This window comes from Pipistrellus kuhlii, unplaced genomic scaffold (genome assembly GCF_014108245.1).
Source record: "Pipistrellus kuhlii isolate mPipKuh1 unplaced genomic scaffold, mPipKuh1.p scaffold_m20_p_30, whole genome shotgun sequence".
NCBI classification, from domain to species: domain Eukaryota; kingdom Metazoa; phylum Chordata; class Mammalia; order Chiroptera; family Vespertilionidae; genus Pipistrellus; species Pipistrellus kuhlii.
In genome coordinates this window covers 4,824,556-4,849,308 of record NW_023425530.1, presented here as the reverse complement: position 1 = coordinate 4,849,308, position 24,753 = coordinate 4,824,556, and the positions used below count along the sequence as shown (strand labels likewise).

The window sequence follows — 24,753 nt, the reverse complement described above, 5'->3', positions numbered from 1 at the left end:
AAGCCCCGCCTCCTTTAAAGGTCGCGCTGGGCGGGGCCAACGGCAGCAGCCCCGCCTCCCCGGCGCCGGCGTGCGCGTGCGCAGTGGGACGCGCCGCCGCCATGCCGGAGCCGCGCGGGACGTCTCCTCTGCGGGTGAACGCGGCATTCGCCGCGCGGTACAGCCGCTACCGGGAACGTGAGGAGCTGCAGCGGCGTGAGTGCTGGGCGCGTGCCCGCGGGGCGCCGGCGCTGCCGGGCCGTCGGGAAGTGGTTGCTGAGCTGGTCCCCCCGGGCTGATCGGGGGCTCCCGTCTGTCCCGCAGTGAAAGATCGCTACCGGGACCGAGACGGCGACGACTCCAGCTCCGAGTCCGACTCGAGCGACGAGCGCGTGGTGAGCTTCCTCAGCCCGGCCCGGGCGTGCGGGCGGCATTCAAGCCCCCACCACATCCTGGTCCCGAAACTCCACAGCGCCGTACCGGGTCCACCCCCACCCCGGGTTCCACGAGGGGCAGACAGCGGCCGCCCCGTCCCCAGGGCGGGGCCACATCCCTCCCATTCCCCCCATTCCCCTCCCTGCTATGGGCCCACCTGCCCATCCTGATGTGTTTGGTGTGACCACTCCGCCACATGGGGCACCAGCTTCTCCCCACATCAGCCATATCTCACCTCACTGTGCAGCCAGTCCCCACTGCTGGCCATGTGTCCTCTCTGCTTCCTGCCCCAGGCCAATCTATGTCCCTGAGGAAGCACGGTTCCTTTGCCTGATACCCTCCTCTGCCTCAGATCCTGTACTTCTGTATGAACCTCCCTCCCTTTCTTCCTTCCTCCCTTCTCTCCCTGTTTGACAACCACCACCCCCCCCCCCAGACACGCACACACCTACCTGCCTTTCCCCAGCGGGATCCCTTTCCTTCCATGTCATGTATGCCCATTCCACCTAATGTATGCTCACTCCTCCACCCTAATCCCCACAACCCTCTCAGCCCACCTGCCCTCCTTGCTTACTACCCTCCATCGCTCTCACCACCTTCCTTCTGAAGTCTTTCCCCAATCCTTTTCCTGCCCTAGGAATTTGACCCCCAGCAGGAGAGAGACTTTTACAGGACTCTCTCCTTGTTGAAGAAGAAGGATCCCCGAATTTACCAGGAAGATGCCACCTTCTACCAGAGAACAGGTCTGGGGCTGCTCTTCTCCGAGGTTCCCCTTGGCCTTATCGTCTGTTGTGACTGTTTAACGAATCATTTTATATCAAAAGTGCTTAGCAGAGTATCTTAGATTATTACCTGTTGAGGTTAATAACAACCGTGTGCTTTGTTCTATTGAGAGCGGGAGTTACTCACTGAGTGGTCACCGCCAGGTACTGCCGGGTGGTAGCCAGTATGGTCACTGTTGTACAGCTGGGAACTGGTGGTTTGGGGATTTGAGGCCTTCATCTGACCCTGACCCTGGCCCAGCCCAGTGGCATTCTCTGTCTGGGGAAGGAAGGGCGTTTTGGTTGTGGAAAATGGCAGGTGTCTTCCCGTGACTCCGCAGCAACGTCCTCAGAAAGCGAGGAGGAGCTGGCAGCTGAGAAGCAAAAGAAGACGCAGCCCATGTACCTGAAGGACTATGAGCGGAAGGTTATCTTGGAGAAAGAAGGGTGAGGACAAGGCTGGACACATACCGTCCTCTGCCCTGCCTTCCAGAGCAGGTGGATGCCTGGGGCCTCAGGGGCAGGGGTGGGAAGGAGCCAGGGACTCGCCAGAATTGCAGGAGTGCCAGAGAGCACTGCTCTGTGATGGCCTGCACCCCTGTCAGCTCCCCACCTGCTTCTCATAACTGGGACAGGCAGACCGTGGGGAGTCCATTTTGAAGCCCCAATTCTTCCTTGCACAGCAAATATGTCGACGAGGAGAATTCAGACGGGGAGACCTCCAATCAGAGACTCCAGGTGGGTGGGGTGGAGACCGGGTTGGGGCTGAGGGGTCCGGGGCTGGGCCTGGGGCCCACGGCTCCTTCTCTTTAGCAGGTCTCGTCGAAAAGTTACGTGGAAGAACAGAAACAGCTCAAGGAAAGGTGAGCTGGGCGAGCGAGTGGCCAAATGGATAGGAGTTGAGGCTCTGGGTGGGCGCTCTGGGCCCCAGTCCAGCTCTGTCGCTAAGGGCTGTGTGCCCTTAGGCACGTACTGCTTTCTCCATGCCTCCGTTTCCTTCAGTTAAATGGGGTTGGTAATACTCTGTCCCAGCACCGCGCTGAGCTGTTAGGAAGAACCGGGATTTAGTGAACAGGGTTCGCCTTGGGGCAGGGTTCGGGGCAAGCCTGGCTGTTCTGAGACGTGCTCTCTCGGGGGGCAGCTTCCGAGCATTCGTGGAGGACAGTGAAGATGAGGATAGCGCCGGCGAAGGTGGCTCGGGGTTGCTGCAGAAACGCGCTAAAACCAAGGAGGAGAAGGTGGGTGCGGGGCCCGCGCTGCACCAAGGCTGGTGGCAGGGAGGAGGTGCTGGGCTCCAGCAGAAGCTCAGTGCCAGCCTTCCCCAGGCCCAGGAGGATGCTGACTACATTGAATGGCTGAAGGGGCAGAGGGAGATTCAGAACCCGGAGGCCCTGAGAGAACTGGTGAGTGTCCACGCAGTCGCTGAAGGACTGCACTGCTTGTCCCGCCTTCATCCAGCCTTTTTCTAGAAAGTTACCCTGGAAGGGGTAGCTAAGAGCACATATTCTGAAAATGGGTGTGCCCCTCTGGGCCTCAGTTTCTGTATCTATGAAATGGGAATAAAACTCCCCCACACACCTATTTCATAGGCTGGCTGCGAAGTTTCAGTTACTTGAATCCATTTGATGCCCATGTCTGCCCTCCTTCCCTGCCTCTGAGCGTCTAACTGGATTCTTCTCTCCTAGACTCACCTCAAGGAATATTGGAATAACCCAGAGCTGGACGAAGGGGAGCAGTTCCTACGGGATTATATCCTCAACAAGCGTTATGAGGAAGAGGGAGATGAGGATGAGGAGGAAGAGGAGGAAGGGTGAGCAGCCATGTTCTCATGAGGCGTAGAGCCAATGCTGGCTGAAAAGCAGAGAGCACTGGTGTGCACTTTTACACACACATACAGCAGAGTTAGTCATCCGAGGAAGAGCCATGGAGTGTGGGCTCTGGAGCCAGGTGTTCAAATCCTGACCCTGCTAGACTTCTGTGCCTTGGTTTCCCCATCTGTACACTTGGGGAGACACATCCTTGGGACGATTGAATGTGTTAATAGGGCTGGTTTGCAGGGGCTTGGGTGACCCAGCCTCCCTCTGTCTTGTCCCTCAGCGTGCCAGGGCCCCCGGTCCAGCTCTCCATAGATGACTCCTCTGACGAGGGGGAGCTGTTTCTGAAGAAGCAGGAGGATTTCGAGCACAAGTACAATTTCCGCTTTGAGGAGCCCGACTCGGCCTTGGTGGGTAGCTAGAGCTAGGGCTTGGGAGGAGCTGGCTCTCGGGCTCAGGCCTGGAGAGCCCAGAATTCTCCCCGGCCCACAGGTCAAGACCTACCCTCGGAGCATCGCGTCCTCTGTGCGCCGCAAGGACGAGCGAAGGAAGGAGAAAAGGGAGGAGATCAGGGAGCGGAAGAGGAGGGTGAGTGTGAGGGGCGGTGGGTTCAGGGGAGCCCTTAGCTGTGGGGAGAGCCCATACCCTCCCCCTCCCTCTTGTCTGCCACCCACAGGAGAAAGCGAAAAAGCAGGAAGAACTCAAGCAGCTGAAGAACCTGAAGAGGAAGGAGATTCTGGCCAAGCTGGAGAAGCTACGGCAGGTCACGGGCAATGAGACGGTGGGCTTTGAGGAACAGGACCTCGAGGACGACTTCGACCCCACCCGGCATGACCAGCTCATGCAGGTATGGCCCCCGGCCGGCCGTGCAGCCGCGCTCAGCAGCCCGGCTCTGGGCTCAGTGTTTCTTGGCTGTGTGGCCTCGGAGAAGTGGTTTGAGTTCGCTGAGCCGTGGTCCTCGTCTGTAAAGCAGGTGTAACCATAGCATCTGCCTCGGAGCTGTTGAAGGATAGCTTGAGGTAAACGTTTAGTAGCTAAGTGCTCTAGGAACAGTGGGTTGCTCTGTTTCTTTTAAACTCATTTATTGTGCCTTTACTGTTTATTGTTGTATTTGTGGGAACATCATCAGGCATAGAAACAGGTGACGAAGACTATGTGAGGAGCCGTGGGGACCACAGGAGCCTCAAGAAGCCCCTGGGCAGTGAGGGGAGGGGACTGGGGACATGTAGGTAGGCCAGGTGGAAACCAGAATGGGGCAGGGCCGGGAGGTGCCATATAGTTGGAGTTTAACCTTCACTTCCTGGAAGCTTTTCGGTTCTGAGCTTCAGTTTCTCCACAGAATGGGGATACTGTCTGTCTCCTGGTGTTTGTGCAAATGTGAGGTGTAGCCAGTAGAGGGGATATAATAGACACTCAGTAAAGGACATGTTTAACAATATCTGCCTTTGCCAGGCCCTGCATTGGGCACAGGTTTCAGCCCTCTTGGAGCCGGGGTCAGCCTTCTCAGGGCTGACGGAGTGGGGAGAACCAGCCTCACATTCCCTGTGTGCCAAGCCCTGGGCAGCGTAGAGGTCCTGCCCCTCAGAGCCCTCCGCCTGATGGCAGGCATTTAGCTGTGGTCACACCTGTGGGTCTGAGTGGTGATGGGGACCTGCGGGGGCAGGTGGGGTCTGACCAGCTTTGTGAGGCCCACTCAGGAGCCGTGGAAGGTGCAGGGGTAAAGCTGTGGGAAGGGCGGGCCCTGCTGATCCTCCGGTCCCTGGCTCTGCAGAAATGCTTCGGGGACGAGTACTACGGCACAGTGGAGGAGGAGAAGCCACACTTTGAGGAGGAGGAAGGGTTCGAAGGTGAGGTCACTGGGTGGCGGTGGGGGTGCGGGGTCTAAAGCCTGAGGTCCCTCTGGGCTCATCCCTGTCCGTCCGTCCTCTGAGCCAGATCACTGGAACTGGGACACATGGACTGGGCCGGAGCAGGGTGGAGATTGGAGCCAGCGGGAGCTGCACTGCGAGGACCCGGACTTCAATGTAGGTGCCATGGGGAGGGGGGTGTGGGCTGCCTTGGACAGTCCCAAGGGCTGCGAGGGCTGGCCTGACCTGCATGTCTTGGCAGATGGATGCTGACTACGACCCCAGCCAGCCGCAGAAGAAGCAGCGTGAGGCCCCCTTAACGGGCAAGAAGAAGCGCAAGTCACACTTTGCTGCAGCTGTGGGGCAGGAAAAACCTGTGTTCAACCCCAGTGAGGCTCCGGTGGGCATTCCGTGGGCGAGCAGGGGCGCCGAGGGCCGCACAACCACGGCAGCCTAGTTCTCTCCGCACACAGGGGACAAGACGTTTGAGGAGTACCTGGACGAGTACTACCGGCTGGACTATGAGGACATCATCGACGACCTGCCCTGTCGCTTCAAGTACCGCACCGTGGTGCCCTGTGACTTCGGGCTCAGCACCGAGGAGGTAGGGCCCGGGGGCGGGACACTGGGAGGCACCCAGGCGGGGGCGGGACACTGGGAGGCACCCAGGCGGGGGCGGGACACTGGGAGGCACCCAGGAGGGGGCGGGACACTGGGAGGCACCCAGGAGGCACGAGGGAGCACGGAGCCAGTGGCTGCTGCCACGGGACCTGTTTCCTCCTGTCGAAAATGATAGGACTACCCTGGCAGGTAGCTCAGTTGGTTAGAGCAGTGGTTGGCAAACTGCGGCTCGAGAGCCACATGCCTCAATTAGATTGAGGACATTTTTAGCAAAGGCCAGCTTAGGGGTATCCTAATTAAATTAATAACAATGTACCTACCTATATAGTTTGTTAAAAAATTTGGCTCTCAAAAGAAATTTCAATCGTTGTACTGTTGATATTTGGCTCTGTTGAATAATGAGTTTGCCGACCACTGGGTTAGATCATTGTCGATACACCAGGGTTGCGGGTTCAATCCCTGGTCAGGGCACATACAAAAATCAACCAATGACTGCATGAATAAATGGAAGAACAAATCGATGTTTCTCTCTCTCTCTCTCTCTCTCAGTTCCATAAGTTAAAAAAAGGCAGGAATACTAGTGCTAATGACAGGACTGAAATTTCCTACCTCACAGGGTTCCCATGAGATGGGGAGGGGCTTCAAACAGCCCCTTATACACATTATAGTTGACCCTTAAACAACTGCTGGCCCCTCTGCAGTCAAAAATATGCAAATAATTTTTGACTTATATTTGTATATTATACACATTATGTACTATATTCTTACAACAAAGTAAACTGGAGGGGAAATGTAAAAAAAAAAATATTGACAAAAAACCTGCATATAATTGGACCCATCCAGTTCAAACCTGTGTTGTTCAGGGGTCAACTGTACCTTTAATTCTGTTACTATTATATGTGCAGCAGGGTGGCCCTTAAGACTAGATGGGCTCTGGAACCAGATGCCCTGGATTCAAATCTTGCCTTAGCCACTCATCAGCTGTGTGACCTTGGATTTGGGCTCTGTACCTCAGTTTCCCATCTATAAAACGGGCCTAATGACATGTCCCTGAAGCTGAAATGATGTGTGGCTCTTTATTTTTAATGCATATATGGGCCCATGTGTGGCCCTTTAGATGGCACCTGTCCCTTAGCTATCTATAATGGCTGATGTCGCCCAGCTGGAATGGCTCAGTGATTGAGCATGGACCTATGAATCAGGAGGTCCTGGTTCAATTCCAGGTCAGGGCACAGACCCTGGTTTCAGGCTGGATCCCCAGTAGGGGGCATGCAGGAGGCAGCCAATCAATAAGTATCTCTCATCATTGATGTTTCTCTCTGCCTCACCCTTCCTGAAATAAAAAATATATATATATATTTAAAAAGCTGATGTTTATTGAGCTTATACCATCTGCATTTACTCAGTCTTCTCAACAACCTTCTAATAGGTTCTGAGGGGATGCCTAACTCCTAAATGAGGAATCTGAAGCCTGGAGGCAGGAGCCTTGATGTTGAGAACCTGGGCCGTATTTATTATTAGCAAATCTGGTGATTGGCATAGAGACCCCTGCCCTGAGGCTGCTGGGAACATGGTGCATGGGTGAGGGCTACAGGGCCCTGGAATCTGAAATCAGCCACTTCCCTGGCTGTATGGCTTTTCAAGGAACCCCTTTCTGAATGTTTTCCTCTGCAAAAAATATGACTAGCCTCCCCAGACGTCTGTTCTCTCCCACCACGCCATCCTCGCTGGGTGGTACTGGCATTACCCGGCTTTGACTGATGCGGCGACTAAGGCTGAGTCAGCCGCCCAGGGCTCACGCAGCAGGAACCCTCCCTTCCCGTGCAGATCCTCGCTGCTGACGACAAGGAGCTGAACCGGTGGTGCTCCCTGAAGAAGACCTGCATGTATAGGTGACGGGGGCTGGGCCCGGTGTTTGGGAGGAGGGGCAGGCAGGCAGGCAGGGACATTTCCCTGAGCACCCAGTGACAGGCGTCTCTGCTGGGCACCCAAAGGTCAGAGCAGGAGGAGCTGCAGGACAAGAAGGCGTACAGCCAGAAGGCCCAGAACTCATGGAAAAAGAGGCAGATCTTCAAGTCGCTCTGCCCAGAGGAGTGAGTGTTGCTTGCCTGGGGAGGCTGGGGTGCCAGGCCAGGGTTTGAGTCTCATTCTGTCAGCCATTTGTTGCATGATTTTGGGACTGGGCCCTCCCCCTCTCTGAGACCTGGGTTCAAATCCTGACTGGGCTACAGCGATATGACCTTGGGTAAGTCATTTCCCCTCAGAGCCTACTTTCCTCATTTATAAAATGGGGATAATAATGATGGTTCATTTCTTATTTTCTTTTTGAGGATTAAGTGAATTCATGTGAAGTGCTTAAAACATAAGTGCTGATAAGTTTTAGCTATTGTTATCATGTTATTTCTTGTTATATAAGGCAGGGAGCAGGGGTGACAGGAATTCTGAGTTGACTTAAAGATGAAATGAGTTAATTTATGTGAATAGCTTAGTGTAAGCCCAGGCTCAAATACAAGAATTATCAGCAACACAGTCCAGCTTCAGGATTCAGTAGAAAAACAGTTTTGGTGTCAGACCCCGGTGTGACACCAAATTCCAGGCAGGCACCCGCATTGCTGCGTTGCCCTCTATCTGAGCCTCTCCTTTCCTCATCTGTAAAACGGGGGATGTGCACTGGGAAGGGGTCCAGTTGTGCTGGCCTGGGCTGAGCCGACTTTCTTCCCCCAGGAAAGAGACGCCCACGGAAGCCACAGGGAAGCCACAGAGGGACAAAGCCGGCCCACAGGGGCAGCTGCTGGCATCTGATGGAGCCTGCAGGAAGCGGCCCCAACCTGAAAGCCCCCTAACACAGAAAGAGGCCCCCCCTGTGTCACCCACTGAGAAGCCACCCCTCCAGGGGCGGAGGAGGGCCAAGAAGGCTCGACTCCTGGGCCCCACAGTGACACTTGGAGGACAGGAGTTCAGCCGCCAGAGACTGCAGGCCTTTGGCCTCAATCCAAAGAGGCTGCACTTCCGCATGCTGGCCCGGAAGAGGAGGAAGCAGCAGGGGCTCAAGAGCTGCCCCTGAGCTCGATGGAGAAGGCAAGGGCCCTCAGATTCTTCTCCCTTCAATCAGGCCTCTAAATGCATCCTCTCTTAACGACTGTACAGACCCACTTGTCTCCTGTGGGCAGGTGTGGAAACAGTCTGCTTAGCAAGCCCCCCAGGAGACGTGGACACCTCATCTTGATGTACACCCTGGTCCCATCTCTCAGATGTTCTGGCCATAGCTAAGGTCAAGTCAGGTGGCTTTATTGGCCCCACAGCCAGTTCCCACACCGCCACCAGCCCTTAGGGTGGGAGCTTTGAGGCCAGAGAGGGCAGGAGCAGTCCAGTGCAAACTACAGTACTTGGGTCAGGCCCTGAGTGGGTGCCTGGGAGTCCACCTGCCATCCTCCCTCCTTGCCTTGTGAGGGCCCGAATGGCAGAGGCAGGCCTTGGGCTCTGTCCCTGGCTTAATGGCCCAGCCTGGAGGTTTCCGGGCTGGTCTCAGCTGCGCTTCAGGGGGTGAGCAGTGGGAAGTACCATCACCACCAGAGGTCAAGCTCCCACCATCCAGTGTGACATAAATAAAAAAATAAATAGTGTGTGTCCTATCTTCTCCCCCATCCCATCCCTTTATAAAAACACGAAGTCCTCAGAGCTGGGGCGCTTGGCCTTGAGGAGCTGCCCAGGGCGAGGGAGCTGCAGAGTTGGCTGGGAGCAGAGGTTGTCTAGGCTGTGGTCCTGAGCATGGCCCTCGGCCAGGGTGAACATGGGGTACCGCTGTGTGGCAGAGGAGGAGCTGAGGACCTGGTGGGAGGAGGGAGAAAGCAGCTCAGTACCAAAAGCAGTAGCCAGTTACCCCTTAGGCATTTAGTTTTTTTTAAGGCATGGTTATTCTAAAGTATATTTAAAAGGTGCTTCCCGAACTCCACTCCCATCCCTCCAGGCTGACCCAGGCCAGTCGATCAGCATCTCTCCCCAGGACAGCGAGGGCCTCAGTGATTAGCATGTGCCCAGTGCAGACAACGAAAGGCAGCCTGGGATCTCACTCCGTGCCAGGAGAGGAGGGATCCCTTTCCACGGACTGGAAGGTGGTGCCCAGAGTGGCTGAAAGCCAACCCTTGCCACAATAAGGGTAAACCCTGATGGGACAGTAGAGCCAAGAAAGCCCCTGACTTTTCATATTATGCCCCTTTGGGTCTTTTCAAAGCTGGGCTTTTGTAACATGTGGGCAGGATGACAATCGTGACAGCGGCCTAGAAGCAGCCTCCCCAGGTCTGCTGGCTCCTCTGTCCGTTCTCCCCTCCAGCCTTGACTTCCCACACCCTCCACCACTCCTCTTGCTCACCCTGGTCAGCTCTGAGCACAGTGTCTCGAACTCCTTCCTGTTTCCAGCATAGAACCCCACAGTACAGCTGGGGTCCATCTTGGAGAAGGCCATCTTGCGGGGTGAGGTGCAATGGAAGGACTGAAGCAGACAAAGAAGGGGAGCTTAGGGGACCCCCAATTTCCTCCACATATCCCTAACCCCGCCCCACGGGATACCGGCTCACCTCCAGGGGGAAGTCAGCCTGGCTGACATCCACAGTGGGCTGGCAGTAGTGGGGGTCCAGGTAGAGCAGGGAGTCATCTGCAGGGGAGGAGGTGTGAGTGGGGGTGGGGGAGGGGAAGGTGAGGCAGGATGGCACGTGATGGAGCAGGCCTACCCTGGTAGCCGATGAAATACAGCGAGTGCCGCGGCTTGCCCCCCATAATGCCCAGGCACAGCTCTGAACGCAGGAGCTCCTACAGGGAGGAGAGTGGGCAAAGGTGAGAACAGGGCAGGTGCTGTCACATAGTCCCTCAACAGATACTTAGCAAACACCCAATGTGTGCAAACCTAGGCGTGTGCTGGGCCCTGGGGAGCACCATCTGTGGAACTGACATATGTTAGACAAACAAGGAACAAGATGAGTGAGTTGTGTGCTGGAAAGTGATTGCACTGGGAAGAGAATAAAGGAGGTACGGGAGCCTTGAAATTACAAATAGAGGAATCAGGGAAGGCCTCACGGGAGGCGATGTTTTAGCATCTTGGGAAACAGCAAGTGCAAAGGCCCTGAAGCAGGAGACCCAGGTGGGTGCTGCAGAGTGAGCGAGGACAGTGGGAGCGGATGAGGTGAAGGAAGGGACACGGTCCCGTGGGCTGTGGGGAGATCTCTGGCCTTTACTCTGAGTCTTTCCAGCCTTGCTGTTCCCTTCGCCTGGAACACACTTCTGGCTCCTCATGTGCCCTGGCAGGAGAGGGGCTTTCCTCGGTTGTGCAGCCGCCCCCATCTGCCCTTCCTCACTAGTTTTCCTTCCTTCACAGTCCGAATTGTAACTCCCAGGCTGTCTGTTAACTTGGTTCCAGATTCACTGCCTGTCATTGGAATGTTCACCGCCAAAAGGCATACATTTTTGCCTATTTACTTCTGAATCCTCAGCAGCTGGGAGAGTGCTTGGCACATAACAGGTGCCCTGTGACTATTGGGTGAACAGATGAAGAAAGCACATATACCTAACCAAACAGGAAGAACCCAGAGGGCTTCTGGGGGAGACGTGGTGAATCTGGCGGAACCTACCTTCACGCAGGGCACATACACGGGATTGAGAGTCTCGCCACCCAGCCGCACAGGCACCAGAATGACCACAGACTTCCACTCAGCTGTGCAGTCCGGCCTAGCCACCAGGCGGGCCACATCTGCTTTGTACACTGAAAAGACAGGGCAGAAGGTCATCTTGCTAACTTCAAGCTTCAGAGCGTGATCCTCCAACCCCAGGGGTCCAATCTCATCCAAGCAACCCCTTGGGGGGTGACACTCCCACTGTCAGTGGAGAAGGAAGTATTTCTAGAACCCCAAACACCATCAGACAATCCCAGGGCCCCCATTTTATAGAGAGCAACCAAGACCTTATGAGTTGGATGAAGAACGAACTGCCAGGAGGAGGTGGAGCCTTCCCTGAAGCCTGGAGCCCATCCCCAGGCCCAGGCCCGCTGTTCTGGGTTTGCCAATACGGAAATGGGAGCACAGAGCAGTCCTCAACCAATGTCCCCGTGTTCCCTCCTCAAGTCTATCTGCAGCTGTCCATTCCCCCTCCTTCCTCTGGTACCAGGAGAAGTGGATTCAACTCTTTCTGGAGACACAGCTGCTATGATCCGAATGCTTGAGTCCCCCCAAAATTTGTATGTAGAAATCCAAACCCCAAGGTGATAGCATAAGGGAGTGGGGCCTTTGAGAGGTGATTAGGTCATTGAGGCTGGACTCCTCAAGAATGGGATAAATGCTCTTATAAAAGAGATGCCACCCCCCAATTTTTAAAAACTGCATATTGACAGATGTTAACTAGATTTAGTATGGCAATCATTTCACAATGTAGGACAAAAGCAGGTATACAGTAATGAGTATATGAAACAGAGTTTACTCTCATACTATTATTAATTGTATTATTTTCCATACAAACAACTGTAAACTTTTGCCCCACCCTGTATACAAATACCAAATCATGATATTATATATCTGAAACTAATATATTATTATAGGTCAGTTATACCTGAATGGAAAAACACAACAAAAATGAGACCCCAGAGAGCTTGCTTGCCCAATCTGACATGTGAGGACACAGCAAAGCCAGGGAAGGGGCTCCCACCAGACACCAAATCTGCCTACATCTTGATCTCGGACTTTCCAGCCTGAGAATTATGAAAAATAAATTCCTGTCGTTTGTAAGCCACCTGGTCTGTGCTATTTTTGTTATAGCAGCCTAAACAGATTAAGACAATAGCTCTCTGTGAAAATCAAACCTTGTCACAAACCCCTACAATTTTGCATAAAAATTTAGTTTTTGTAGATTCCTTGATACCAATCCTTTTATTTTTTAATATATTTTTATTGATATCAGAGAGGAAGGGAGGGGGGGAGAGAGAAACATCAATGATGAAAGGGAATCATTGATAGGCTGCCTCATGCACTCCCCCTACTGGGGGTTGAGCCCACAACCCTGACCTGCGCCCTTAACCAGAATTGGACCCGGGACCTTTCAGTCTGTAGGCTGACGCTCTATCCACTGAGCCAAACAGGCCAGGGCTCACTTAATTCTTATAACAACACTACAAGGCAGAGAAGACCAGACTTTTGTACATGTTGGGGCTGTTCACAGAGTAAGAGTTAACTGGATCTCAGATAAATAAGTCCTTTTGCCCTTTATTCCATCCTCGGAGAGAAGCCCTGAAGCTTGCTCTCCCAGACCTAGAGGCAGTAGGGACCTGAGCATCTCTCCCTGAGTAGGCCTTGAATCCTTTCCAAGGGTCCTCTGACCCAGAACTTGTTTCAGCCTCAGAGAAAGTAGTGACTGAAGTAGTGACTGGCTCAGGATGAGAACCCCATGACCTTGGTTAGCAGCCCCTTACCCGTGCAGTCCTGAGACACGTACACCACCAGGCGGGTGACCTCTGAGCAGCTCTCCACAGCTTTCCTGGGGGCCAGAAGGCAGGCTTGAGTTCCTTGGCATACCCAGTAGCTCCCATGTCCCCTGCCGTGGTCCTCACCGTGGTCCTCACCTGAGTATATGTGCCACAAGAGATGGCCCGTACCAGTCACCTGCCTTCTTGCCCCAGCTCTGTCCGAGCTCCACCAGCTGGTGCAGGCCAAAGGGGGCCTGGGGGTTGTCGGCGAACCAGGACACAATCTGCCGATGCCGGCGTTCCTGCTCCAGCTCAGGGGCGCCCTGGGCCCAGCGTGGGGGCTTCCAGTGAGCAAGCCCATGGTGCCGGTTGGGAGAGGCCAACCCTGAGGGCTCAGGGTGGCTCAGGCCTGCACCCTCCGTCCATGTCCAGTCTGGTGGGATGGAGTCAATAGTCAACCAATGCCAGTGTGTGGGGGTCACAGTTCCCATTTACTCTTGCTTCACACCCAGTTCTACCGCTCCTGAGACCCACCTTTAGCAATTCTCACATTCCTGAAACACACACAACTCTAACTCCCCCCGCAAAAGCTTACTTTATACTGGCAAAACTTACTTTCTACGTAATTCTTTTTTAAAAATTTAATATATTTTATTGATTTTTTACAGAGAGGAAGAGAGAGGGATCGAGAGTTAGAAACATTGATGAGAGAGAATCATTGATCAGCTGCCTCCTGCACACCCCCTACTGGGGATGTGCCTGCAACCAAGGTACATGCCTTTGACCGGAATCGAACCTGGGACCTTTCAGTCCGTAGGCCGATGCTCTATCCATTGAGCCAAACCGGTTTCGGCTTTTCTACGTAATTCTGACTTGACTAAGCTTTATTTACAAACCGTTCTAACTCTGATGACTATGTGGTTGGCTCATACTCCAGGTGTGCCCTCCCCACTGCGCCTCTCACCTCTGGGCAGGAAATGCAGCAGCAGGCCCTGCGCCAGCATCATCTGCCCACTTCGCAGCATGCAGCCCCAGCCACAGTCCGAAGTCAGGCAGCCCCCGGCGATGGGCGGGAAGTCCCGGCGGTAGGTGAGCCACAGGCGGGACCCGAAGTCCCGCTGGAAACGCTGGATGTCGCCTGTAAGAGCAGGTGTGTCAGCGGCAGCACAGACATCTCAGGGGGGCTCCCCAGCTCCAGCCTGGGGCCACCAGCTCACCCTCGCTCTCAAAGCAGTAGCGGCGGCCACAGAGGTGGACGCTGGAGATCTTGCTGAAGCTGGTCCGGCTTTTGACTGTCCAACCTGTGGAGACGTGGAGCAGCCAGATGACGGGTTCTAACACAGTAGTTATGGCAGCAACCGCGCTCCCATCGGTGAGATGGGGACCATCCTGCTGCCCATCGCAGGGGTGGCCCTGGGGGACCCACGCCGTTCCCCCAGATGGAAGTGGGGCTGCACCAGTGTTGGCCATCCATTCAGGGCGAATGAAGGAAGGCAGTTCTGAGGATCGTTCCCATTTCACAGAAGGGAAAGGTGGACACAAGGAAGTAAAGCAGCTTGCTCAAGGTCACACGGGGAAGGGCAGGACTGGAGAACACTTTCCCTGTAGGACCTGCCAGATCGGCCCGGGGCGGGGCAGGGCGGGGCCCACAGGTGCCTCTCGGGGGAGCGAACGGTGGAAAGGTGGACGCAGGGCAAAGTCTGGGGCCTGGACGCCCCCCTTCTCCCCCCCCCCCGCCTCCACGCCCCCAACCCGGCCACCCCCCGGCCCTCGCCCCCCGCCCCCCGCCCGGGCCCGCCCTCCTCACCGTACTTGACGTTGTTCCAGGCGGTCAGGAACTTCGCCTTAAACTTGTCCACTTCGCCCGGCTCCCCAGGGGCGGCTCCGGGCGGGCCCAGCGCTGCGCCGCTGGCTCCGGGGGGCGCCAGGCCGTTGGGGTCCGGGCCTCGGGGCGCCCGCGCCCGGCGGGCCTCGGGGCGGCGCGCGTCCTCCGGGCTCCCGCGTCGGTACTGCGCGGCGGCCGGCGACACGGGGTGCATGGGCGCGGGGTCGGCCGCCCGCCGAGGGGCCGCGCCAGGGCCCCGGGTCCGGGCCGCGGCTGGGACGCGAGCGCCCGGGAGGCTCTAGTCCGCCCCCGACGCGGCGGCCAGGCCCCCGGGCCCGGAGCGGGGCGCTGTCCCCGCCGCCGCCGCCGCCATCTTAGCGGCGCTGCCCGAGGACGAGGAGGCGGGCGTGCCCCTCCGACGCCCCGCCCCGGCCCCGCCCCAATCAGCTCCGGTCCCGTCCCGCCGGCCCCGCCCCCGCCCCCGCCCCTCGCCTTATCGCAGCGCCCAGGCGCGCCGAGCCCCGCGGGCCCTTATCGGTGGCCCAGGAGCTGGAAGAGCTGCCCCGCCCCGCCCGCCCCCCCGTGGCGCCGGGGACCCTCCTCCCACCGGGGGCCCGGGCGCGGGTCCCACCCGCCGGAGTCTGCCGGGACCCGGGCGCCCCTCCGGGCCTGGGCCGGGGGCAGACCTGTGAGTGAAGTCCCTCCCCTCCCCACCTCACCCCATCCCACCGCTCACTTCCCCCTCTGCGTGCCTCAGTTTCCCCATAAGCAAAAGGGCGCTCAAAGACACGTCACCACAAAAACGAATATTCGTGATAATTTTGCTAAGGGAAAGAAGCCAGACAAAAAAAAAGAGAATACTCTCTGGTCCCGTTTATATCAAACTCTAGAAAGTGCAACCTGCTAATACCATTACTGGTTGCCTGGGGGGGGAGGGGAGGATGCGGAGAGGGAGGAATCTGTAAAGGGCGAGAGGGTACTTTTAGGGGCGGGAAGTATTTGCTGTCTGGGTTGTGGTGTCGGTTTCCCGGATGGGAAAACCCGTCCGCGTGTGCACTTTGCATTGGTGCGGTGTGTCGTGTGTCATATGCCAGTTATACCTTCCTAAAGCTGTCAAAAGTTTTCAGTGCCTCTCACTCGGAGGAATGTCAGAAGGAGGGGCTCAGTTCATCCGTGTTAAGCTCTTCATGTGGCGTCGAAGGTGCAGGCAGGGCTCAGCGCAGGCCAGCCTCAACCTGAAGGGCGAGATGACAGTGTGAGGACCTGTGACCCTCAGAGGGGGCGGCCCGCCCAGCGGCACAGCCCTCAGCCCTCAGCGGGTTAAGAAAGTCAGGGAGGATTAGGGCGCGGGTGTGGAATGCAAAGGAGAAGACACAAAAGGAAAGTCCCACCGCTGACTTTCCCTCTGCTCCCCCTTCAGGCACACCCTGCCTCCTTCTCAGACTCAACAGGTCCCACTCACCACAGGACCTTTGCACACGCTGTTTTCTCTTTTCCCTGAGGTATCTGTGTGAGTCCTCCTGGACCTCCTTCAGGACTTCATTCAAATGGCATCCCTGAAGGGTGACCTCCCTCAGAATTCCTCCCCATGCCCACCCCTGGGCTCCTTTCTCCCTTCCCTGCTATATTTGTTCAGCTCAGGCTGCTGTCACAAATACCACAGACTAGGTGGCCTTAAAAACAGACATTTATTTCTCACAATTCTGGAAGGTAGAAGTTCAAGATCAGGGTGCCAGTAGAGCTGCGATGTTGGTGAGGCCTCTTCCTGGTTATGTCCTCACAGGGCCTCTCCTGGGAGAGAGGGTGAGACTGAGACGGGGAATCTCTTCCTGTTTTTATAAGGGCATTATTCCCACCCTCATGGCCTCACCTACTCTAACCACCTCCAAACACTATCGCATTGGGATTTAGGGCTTTAACATATGAATTTGGGGGCACAAACATTCACACCATAGCAATGATTTTATTTATTAAATGTTTATTGAGAAAGGATGTGAGAACATATTATTGATCGACTGCCCCCCCCCCCCCGTACCTCCCCACACTGAGGATAAGCCAGAAATCTGGGAATTGAACTGGCAACCCTTTGGTGCACAGGAAGATGCCCAACCAACTATGCCACACTTGCCAGGGCCATAGCACCGATTCTATATATAGAGGGTGGAGCAAAAGTAGGTTTACAGCCGAAACCAGTTTGGCTCAGTGGTAGAGCATCGGTTTGCGGACTGAAAGGTCCCAGGTTCAATTCCGGTCAGGGGCATGTACCTTGGTTGCCGGCACATCCCTGGTGGGGGGTGTGCAGGAGGCAGCTGGTCAATGTTTCTCTCTCATCGACGTTTCTGGCTCTCTGTCCCTCTCTCCTACTCTCTGTAAAAAAATACCACCGAGCCAAACCGGTTTCGGCAATAAAATATATATTTTTTAAAAAGAAGGTTTACAGCTGTTCAGTTCATATGGAAAATAATACAATAATGAATACCATAAGTAGTAATACAAGAAGAAACCGTTTCTCGTACTCGCAACTGTAAACTTACTTTTCCCACCATATATATGTGTTTTGCACATATCATTTCTATGTTTATTAGTTCTGTTTCCACCACAGCTTGAGGGTGGGGGTACCTGTGCATCCTGGTCACTGTTGGGTCCTCAACACATAGCCGGTGGCCTGGCCCCCAGCAGGTGCTAACAAATCACACGGTAGGTGCCACGGAAGCCTGTGAAATTGACAGAGAACCTGTTGCCTCGCAGGGGATCGATGGGTGGTGGGGGCCAGAAACCCTCTTCCGTGTGATCTGGCGTCTGACCTGCACCGTGGCCACAGCCGTGCCCCCTGGGGAAGGGTGTTTTACTGCAGGGCCGGGCTTCCATGAGCCACAACATCAGCTCTCCACCTGGGTCTCCGTCCCCAGCCCAGGTCCAGCCTGTGTTGCCCTGGAATGTCCTCTAGGTCCTGAATTGGATCCTGTATTTCCCCACCACTGGCTTTTCCTCCCCAGCCCTTGCCCACCCCCAGCCTCCATTGCCTTTCTTACCAGGGTCTGTCCTACCACCTCCTAACCTGTGTCTCAGGTGTCCTCCTGTTCCCCAAAGCAACATAACAGTCCTGGCCATCTGCAGAGATGCTGCAGCCAGCTATCTCAGACACGTGACCTCCCGTCTCTACGCTTCGATTTCCTCATCTGCCTACTAGTGCCTACTTCCCAGGGTTTGGGGGGAGGAAATGAATATGCAAAAACACTTAGAACACTGCCTGGCATGCAGCCATCGCTTCATTCATTGCTATTGTATATCTATCTCTCTATCTATCTATCGATCTATCTATCTATTGATTTCAGAGAGGAAGAGAGAGATAGAAACATCAATGATGAGAAAGAACCATTGATTGCTACCTCCTGCATGCCCCTACTGGGGATCAGCTCACAACCTGATAGACCTGACCTCCTGGTTCATAGGTCAACACTCAACCAGGAGTCACCCCGACTGGGCTGCTCTTGTTTTCATTCTTATTCCCACCGCTGTCCTCCCAGGCCAAGCCCCCAGCACCAGTGTTCCCTGGTTCTTGGTCTCCTGACTGCCACCTCTGACCCCTCAAATCCATTCAACAGCAGGAAGGACACATCTATTTATAAAATTATTGTTTTCTTTTTCAAATGATAAACTTCATTTTATTTACTTTAGGCCAGTGGGAGCTGGCCTAAGTCGTCAGTCAGACATATCCCGAGGGATCCCAGACAGTGAGAGGGTGCAGGCTGGGCTGAGGGACTCCCCAAGTGCACATATTTCATGCACCGGGCCTCTAGTTGATATATAAGGTTAGTTTTATGTGTACAACATAATAACTTGGTATTTGTATATATTGCAAAGTGACCATCACAATAAGTCTGGTTGACATCTGTTAACAAAAAACAAAATATTTGTCCTAAATATAAAATTATTTAAAAATACTGAAATCAGCCCAGACCAATTTGGCTCAGTGGATAGAGCATCGGCCTGAGGACTGAAAGGTCCCAGGTTCGATTCTGGTCAAGGGCATACACTTGGTTGAGGGCACATCCCCAGTAGAAGGTGTGCAGGAGGCAGCTGATCGATGTTTCTAACTCTCAACTCTCTATCCCTCTCTCTTCCTCTCTGTAAAAAATCAATAAAATATATTTTTTTAAATACAGAAATTAAGAAAAGAAAAAAAAATAAAATTATTTTATGAACAATTTTTACCACACACACACACAAATCTAGAGCAGCTCTGTCCACTAGAAACAAAGTGTGAGATAGAATTTTCAATATTCTAGTATCTATGTTTAAAAAAAAGTACAAACAACCCAATTAAAAAATGGACAGAAGATCTGAAGTCATTTCTCCAAAGAAGACAAAGACATAGCCAATAGCTGCATGAAAAGGTGCTCACCATCCTGATCATCACGGAAATACAAACTCACACCTGTCAGAATGGCTAGCATCAAAAAGACAAGAAGTAACAAGTATTATCACTTAGTATAAAGCCCCGAAGTTCCATCTATGTTGTCACAAATGGCAAGACTTCCTTCTTTTTTATGGCTGGATAATATTCCATTATGTACCTTGGTTGGCAAACTGCGGCTCGAGAGCCACATGCGGCTCTTTGGCTCCTTGAGTGTGGCTCTTCCACAAAATACCACAGCCTGGGCGAGTCTATTTTGAAGAAGTGGTGTTAGAAGAAGTTTAAGTTTAAAAAATTTGGCTCTCAAAAGAAATTTCAATACCAGTCAGGTATTGAACTCTCAATCTTTTGGTGTACGGGATGACACTCCAACTAATTGAACCACCAGCCTGGGCCGGAATTTATATTTCTTTTTCTTTTTTTTCTTTTTTAAAATATATTTCTTTATTGATTTCAGAGAGGAAGGGAGAAGGAGAGATAGAAACATCAATGATGAGAGGGAATCATTGATTGGCTGCCTCCTACACGCCCCACACTGGGATCAAGCCTGAAATACAGTGGTGCCTCGCATAAAGAACGCCTCGCACAGCGAACGCTGCACACAACGAACTTCATTTCATGATTCATACAACGAACTTCGTTTCACACAACGAAGTGTACAGGCATGTGCCCTAGACCAGAATCGAACCCGAGACCCCCTCAGTCCAGTCCGCAGGCTGACGCTCCATCCACTGAGCCAAGCCGGCCAGGGCTGGAATTTATATTTCTTTACTCATTCTTCCATCCATGAACACTTAGGTTGTTTCCATATATTGGCTATTGTAAATAATGCTGCTGTGATTATGGAGGTGCAGATACCTTTTTGAGGTAGTGTTTTTATTTTCTTTAAATATATTCCCAGAAGTGGAACTGCTGGGTCATATGGTAGTTCTATTTTTATTTTTTTGAGGAAGCTCCACACTGTTTTCCATAGTGGCTGCACCGATTTACATTCCCACCAACAGTGCACAAGAGTTCCCTTTTGTCTGCATTCTCAGCAACCCTCATTGTTTCCTGCTCTTTTGATAACAGCCATTCTGACAGGTGTGAGTCGATATCTCATTGCGGTTTTGATTTACATTTCCCTGATAATTAGTGATGTTCAACACTTTTTTTTAACGTCCCTGTTGGCTTTCTGTATGTCTTGTTTGAAAAAATGTCTATTCAGATCCTCCAAAAAGACATATTGAAGTCCTAACCCCAGGTACCTGTGGCTGTGACCTTATTTGGAAATAGGGTCTTTATCACTGTAATTAGTTGGCATGAGGTCATATTGGGTTAGGGTCGGCCCTGAATCCAAGATGACTGGGTGCCCTTATAAGAAGAGAAGACAGCTGAAATCGGTTTGGTTTAATGGATAGATCAAAGGTCCCAGGTTCAATTCCTGTCAAGGGCATGTACATTGGTTGCGGGCACATCCCCAGTAGGGGGTGTGCAGGAGGCAGCTGATCAATGTTTCTCATTGATGTTTCTAACTCTCTATTCCTCTCCCTTCCTCTCTGAATCAATATATATATATTTTTTTTTAATTTTTTTTTTTTTAAGAAGAAGAAGAAGAAGAATGGAAGACAGCCCTTTGGCTCAGTGGATAGAGCGTCATCCTGCAGATTGAAGGGTCCTGGGTTTGATTCCACTCAAGGGCACATGCCTGTGTTTTCCAGCTCTATCCCCAGTGGGGGGCATGTGGGAGGCAACCAATCAGTGATTCTCTTTCATTGATGTTTCTAACTCTTTCCCTCTCCTTCCTCTCTGAAGTCAACAACAACAACAACAACAAGTAAGAAGGAAAGACAGAGATATGCTCACAGGAAGAAGGACTGTGGCCATGGAGGCAGAGACGGGGGTTACGTAGCTGTGGGTAAACCAGAGATCCAGTAACCACCAGAAGCCAGGAAGAGGCAGGGAGGGGTTCTCCCCCTCTCCTCTGGAGCCTTCAGGAAGAGCATGGCCCCACTGACACCCTGACTTTGAAACCCAGCTTCCAAACTGAGGGAATCAACTTCTGTTTTAACCACTTGATTGGTGGTGATTTATTACAGCAGCCCCAGGAAGCAATGCAGCCTGTCGAGCCCTCCTCTCGTCCGTGCCTCAGCTGGCCCGTCACCTGCTGGGGGCGCCCATCCTGACCTCCAGCTCGGCCCAGGCCTTTATGTGTTCTGAGACTTCCCTTGATCATAAGCGTAATAACACCCAACCACCTGTGCCATTGCTTGCTAACCCTGTGTCCCCTGTGGGAGTGAAAGCCCCACAAAGATGAATGACAACTGTCCTATGGCCAGTATTCTTTCAAAAACACCCATCATCCCTTGCAGCGTGCCCACAGCAAGGTTCAGCAATGCCACCGAGAGAAAACAAGCTGCATCTGCTCTCCAGTGCCTCTTGTGTGGAAACACACAAGACGCACAATAACTGTTTGTTGAATGACTAAATGAATGATTATACAACAGCTGTCCTCGGAGCCTCCCTCCTCCCAGCTGTTTCTGAGTCTCTCCACTGACTTCTCTAGGGCTCCAGATTAACTTCCTTGAGGCTTGCCTCAGTGGCTCTGTCTTAAGTCATTTAACCCTCAGCCGAACCCCAAGGGGTAGGTACAAATAAGATCTCATTTTACAGGTGAGAAAATAGAGGCTCAGATATAGAGCGCATTCAGTAGGGGAGCTACTGCTTTTCCCTTGTGGTAATCTCCATCGTCACCATGCATTTACAACTCAGAAAAGCAGCTCAATAAAAACACGGGCCAAAGACTTGAACAGACTCTTCACAAAAGAAGATACGTAACTGGATTTACGCCGCATGAGAATATTCTTAACACCATTAGCCATAAGGGAAATGCAAAACAGCACAGTGATCTCCAAGCCCACTGGAGCAGCCAGAATGGAGACTGGGTACAGAGGGACCAGGACATTTGGAGTCCATGCAGTTTGTCGCATGTTGTGATAAAATGTGGGGAGCCGGCACAGCCATGGCGTACGCAGCCCCAGGGCGCCTTATGTGCCGCGCCAGCTCAGCCAGGTTCAGTGACCCTGCGAGGGGGCGGTGAAGGATTGAGAAAAGACAGACAAGAGAATAAAAGCTGGGTCTGAGTGAGACGCTGCTCCCCGATGGAGAGAAAGCGCCACGGACTAAAAGCCGTGTCTTTATTTTATAGCCAGATTCCACGAGCCAAAGCAAGATGTTTACACCATTCTCGTGGGTTTCAACCCTACTCATCTACATGCACCTGAACTCTATCAAGTCCGCATCACTCAGGCAGGTAGGGCCATGTGCTCAGACCATAGATTCAAGCTTACAACTACAGCTGTTGGCTATAATTGTGCTGGGAGGGCTCTGCCCTCCAAGCTGGGACTTGTGCGTGGCCTCATCACTCCGAGGCTTGAACCTGTCCAAATACTGCAGCCGCTTTAAATTGAAAACTTTAAATTTATTCCACAATAAAATTGAAAAACAACAGCAACAAATCAGTGCAGTGGGCACCAATGAAAAATTGTCCTGAAGTGAAACTCAATAAGGTGGGATTGCCTTCCGGTGATTGTATTTTGGCACCATTGCCTGAATTTTATCATGGGTCTCTCAGAAATTCTAAGAATGTTTCCATGCGTCTCTACCCAGTTCCCATGCCCCTTAGTGAAATAAATCAAGCCCTAGAAATTCCTCCCAGACTAAGCAGTTGCTAGAATAAATTACATCCTCTTGAAGAAAACATAAATATGTGGATAGATGCTTTCTCACGATAAATGAGACTTTTCTTGCTCAACTTCCTTGCTTGCTTGGAACCACTTGTCCTCTGCCTCTCCTGCCTCTGTTGTACTGAGAGTTGTGTGAGAGATTGAGAGACTGTTCTAGAAATGAGCTGTGCTCATTGCTGCCTTTTTTTTTTTTTTTTTTTTTTTTTGGCTGAAAGTTTGCAAAGCTAATTTTTTCATTCAATAAATGTATCTTGAGCATCTACTATGTGCCAGGTTCTGTGCTAGGTTTGGGGTGGCAGCAATGGATGGCATAAATACTATTGTCTCTTCTTGGGATCTGGGAGATAGAATGTGGGAGATAGATGAAGAACTCATTACAAAAATAATTTCGTAGTTACCGGTTTAATAAGGGCCATGTAGGAAAATACAAGCTTACAATAGGGGGACGTAATCTAGTTTGGGGGCTTTTTTTTAGGGGGACTTCTCTGAGGAAGCTACATTTAAGTTGGGCTCTGTATTAGTCAGGATAGGTTAAGTTGTGCTGCACTAACAACCAAGTCCAAAGAGCAGTGTTTTAACATAACCAAAGTTTATTTCCCCCTCATTATATTCATCCTACATGGGTTGACAGGGACTCAACTCCAGACAGTCATGCCATGGTCTATGCTGACGAGGCACCCATCATCTTGTAGCTGTACCATTTGGAACTCATCACCTCCATTGCCAATGAGGGACAAAAGGGAAATTGGAGAAGTGTGTATGTGATTTTTTGGTGCCTCTGCTGAGAAGTGAGTGACATATTCATCTCTACTCACATTCAAATGGCTGAAATTAGTCAACGGAGCCACTTAATTCAATGTATAATAGTTTTCCACTTATTAGGTATTGTTCTACCCTACAAATGTCTATCATGGGACCTAAAGGATGAGTAGGAATTAGCCAGAAAAAAAGAGAGGAGGGAATTGCAATCCCGGCAGAATGAACAATACATTAAAAAACAGTGGAAGCAAAGAGACAATGAGTCTTTGGACTGAAAATTTAGACAATAGAGGACTTCCAATCCATGCCACTATTTCCAGCCAAAAACACCGATCAAATGTAAAGAGCAAATGAAGACATCTTAAAACATGGGAGGTTTCAAAAATAGTATGTCCCATGCTCTTATATTTTCAGAAAGTTACTAAAGGGTGGACCCCACCAAAACAAGGTATAGCAAGAAGTAAAGACAAAGGTGCAGCCGAAACTGGTCTGGCTCAGTGGATAGAGCATCAGCCTGTGGACTCAAGGGTCCCAGGTTCGATTCTGGTCAAGGGTATGTACCTTGGTTGCAGGCACATCCCCAGTGGGGGAGTGTGCAGGAGGCAGCTGATCAATACTTCTCTCTCATCAATGTTTCTAGCTCTCTATCCCTGTTCCTTCCTCTCTGTAAAAAATCAATAAAATAGCCGAAACCGGTTTGGCTCCGCGGTAGAGCGTCGGTCTGCGGACTGAAGGGTCCCAGGTTCGATTCCGGTCAAGGGCATGTACCTTGGTTGCGGGCACATCCCCGGTAGGGGGTGTGCAAGAGGCAGCTGGTCAATGTTTCTCTCCCATCGACGTTTCTAGCTCTCCATCTCTCTCCCTTCCTCTCTGTAAAAAAATCAATAAAATATATATATATATATATATATATATTAAATCAATAAAATATATTTTAAAAAAAAGACAAAGGCGCAATCTTGAGGAAATGGGTCCCAATGTAAGATACAAAGAGAATTCCCAGGAGGGTGAGAGGAGGCATCCCCGCAGAAAGAAGCTAAGAGAAACACAGAATTCTACCCATCGATTACCTGGCAGATTTGACCTTTCAGAAAGTTGAATTGAGATACACTGTCAGCACTTCTAAGAA

General features: G+C 52.4%; 2 protein-coding genes across 9 annotated transcripts; one reads left to right on the top strand and one right to left on the bottom strand.

Annotated features, from left to right (window-relative positions):
- The first annotated feature begins 56 nt into the window (after positions 1-56).
- Positions 57-9,089, top strand: KRI1 (KRI1 homolog). 6 transcript variants are annotated; one of them, XM_036459454.2, is made up of 19 exons: positions 57-195; positions 304-374; positions 1,052-1,157; positions 1,517-1,622; positions 1,859-1,913; positions 1,992-2,038; positions 2,317-2,413; positions 2,501-2,578; positions 2,861-2,985; positions 3,273-3,399; positions 3,482-3,577; positions 3,666-3,836; positions 4,761-4,836; positions 4,925-5,013; positions 5,099-5,225; positions 5,310-5,440; positions 7,285-7,349; positions 7,452-7,550; positions 8,182-9,089. In XM_036459454.2, the coding sequence occupies exons 1-19, from the start codon at positions 102-104 to the stop codon at positions 8,519-8,521; spliced, it is 2,100 nt and encodes a 699-aa protein (XP_036315347.1). In that variant the 5' UTR covers positions 57-101; the 3' UTR covers positions 8,522-9,089. The 6 variants fall into 6 exon arrangements, with proteins under 6 accessions (XP_036315347.1, XP_036315346.1, XP_036315348.1 ...); XM_036459453.2 differs by having other exon boundaries at positions 1,989-2,038; XM_036459455.2 differs by lacking the exon at positions 2,501-2,578 and having other exon boundaries at positions 1,989-2,038.
- Positions 7,835-15,132, bottom strand: ATG4D (autophagy related 4D cysteine peptidase). 3 transcript variants are annotated; one of them, XM_045589214.1, is made up of 11 exons: positions 14,986-15,131; positions 14,706-14,949; positions 14,116-14,199; positions 13,863-14,036; positions 13,055-13,331; positions 12,905-12,969; positions 11,079-11,209; positions 10,185-10,263; positions 10,032-10,108; positions 9,827-9,946; positions 7,835-9,285 (listed from the first exon to the last, which is right to left on the bottom strand). In XM_045589214.1, the coding sequence occupies exons 2-11, from the start codon at positions 14,935-14,937 to the stop codon at positions 9,112-9,114; spliced, it is 1,413 nt and encodes a 470-aa protein (XP_045445170.1). In that variant the 5' UTR covers positions 14,938-14,949; positions 14,986-15,131; the 3' UTR covers positions 7,835-9,111. The 3 variants fall into 3 exon arrangements, with proteins under 3 accessions (XP_045445170.1, XP_036315352.1, XP_045445171.1); XM_036459459.2 differs by having other exon boundaries at positions 14,980-15,125; XM_045589215.1 differs by lacking the exon at positions 10,185-10,263 and having other exon boundaries at positions 9,076-9,285; positions 14,706-15,132.
- Between the last annotated feature and the right edge of the window lie 9,621 nt (positions 15,133-24,753).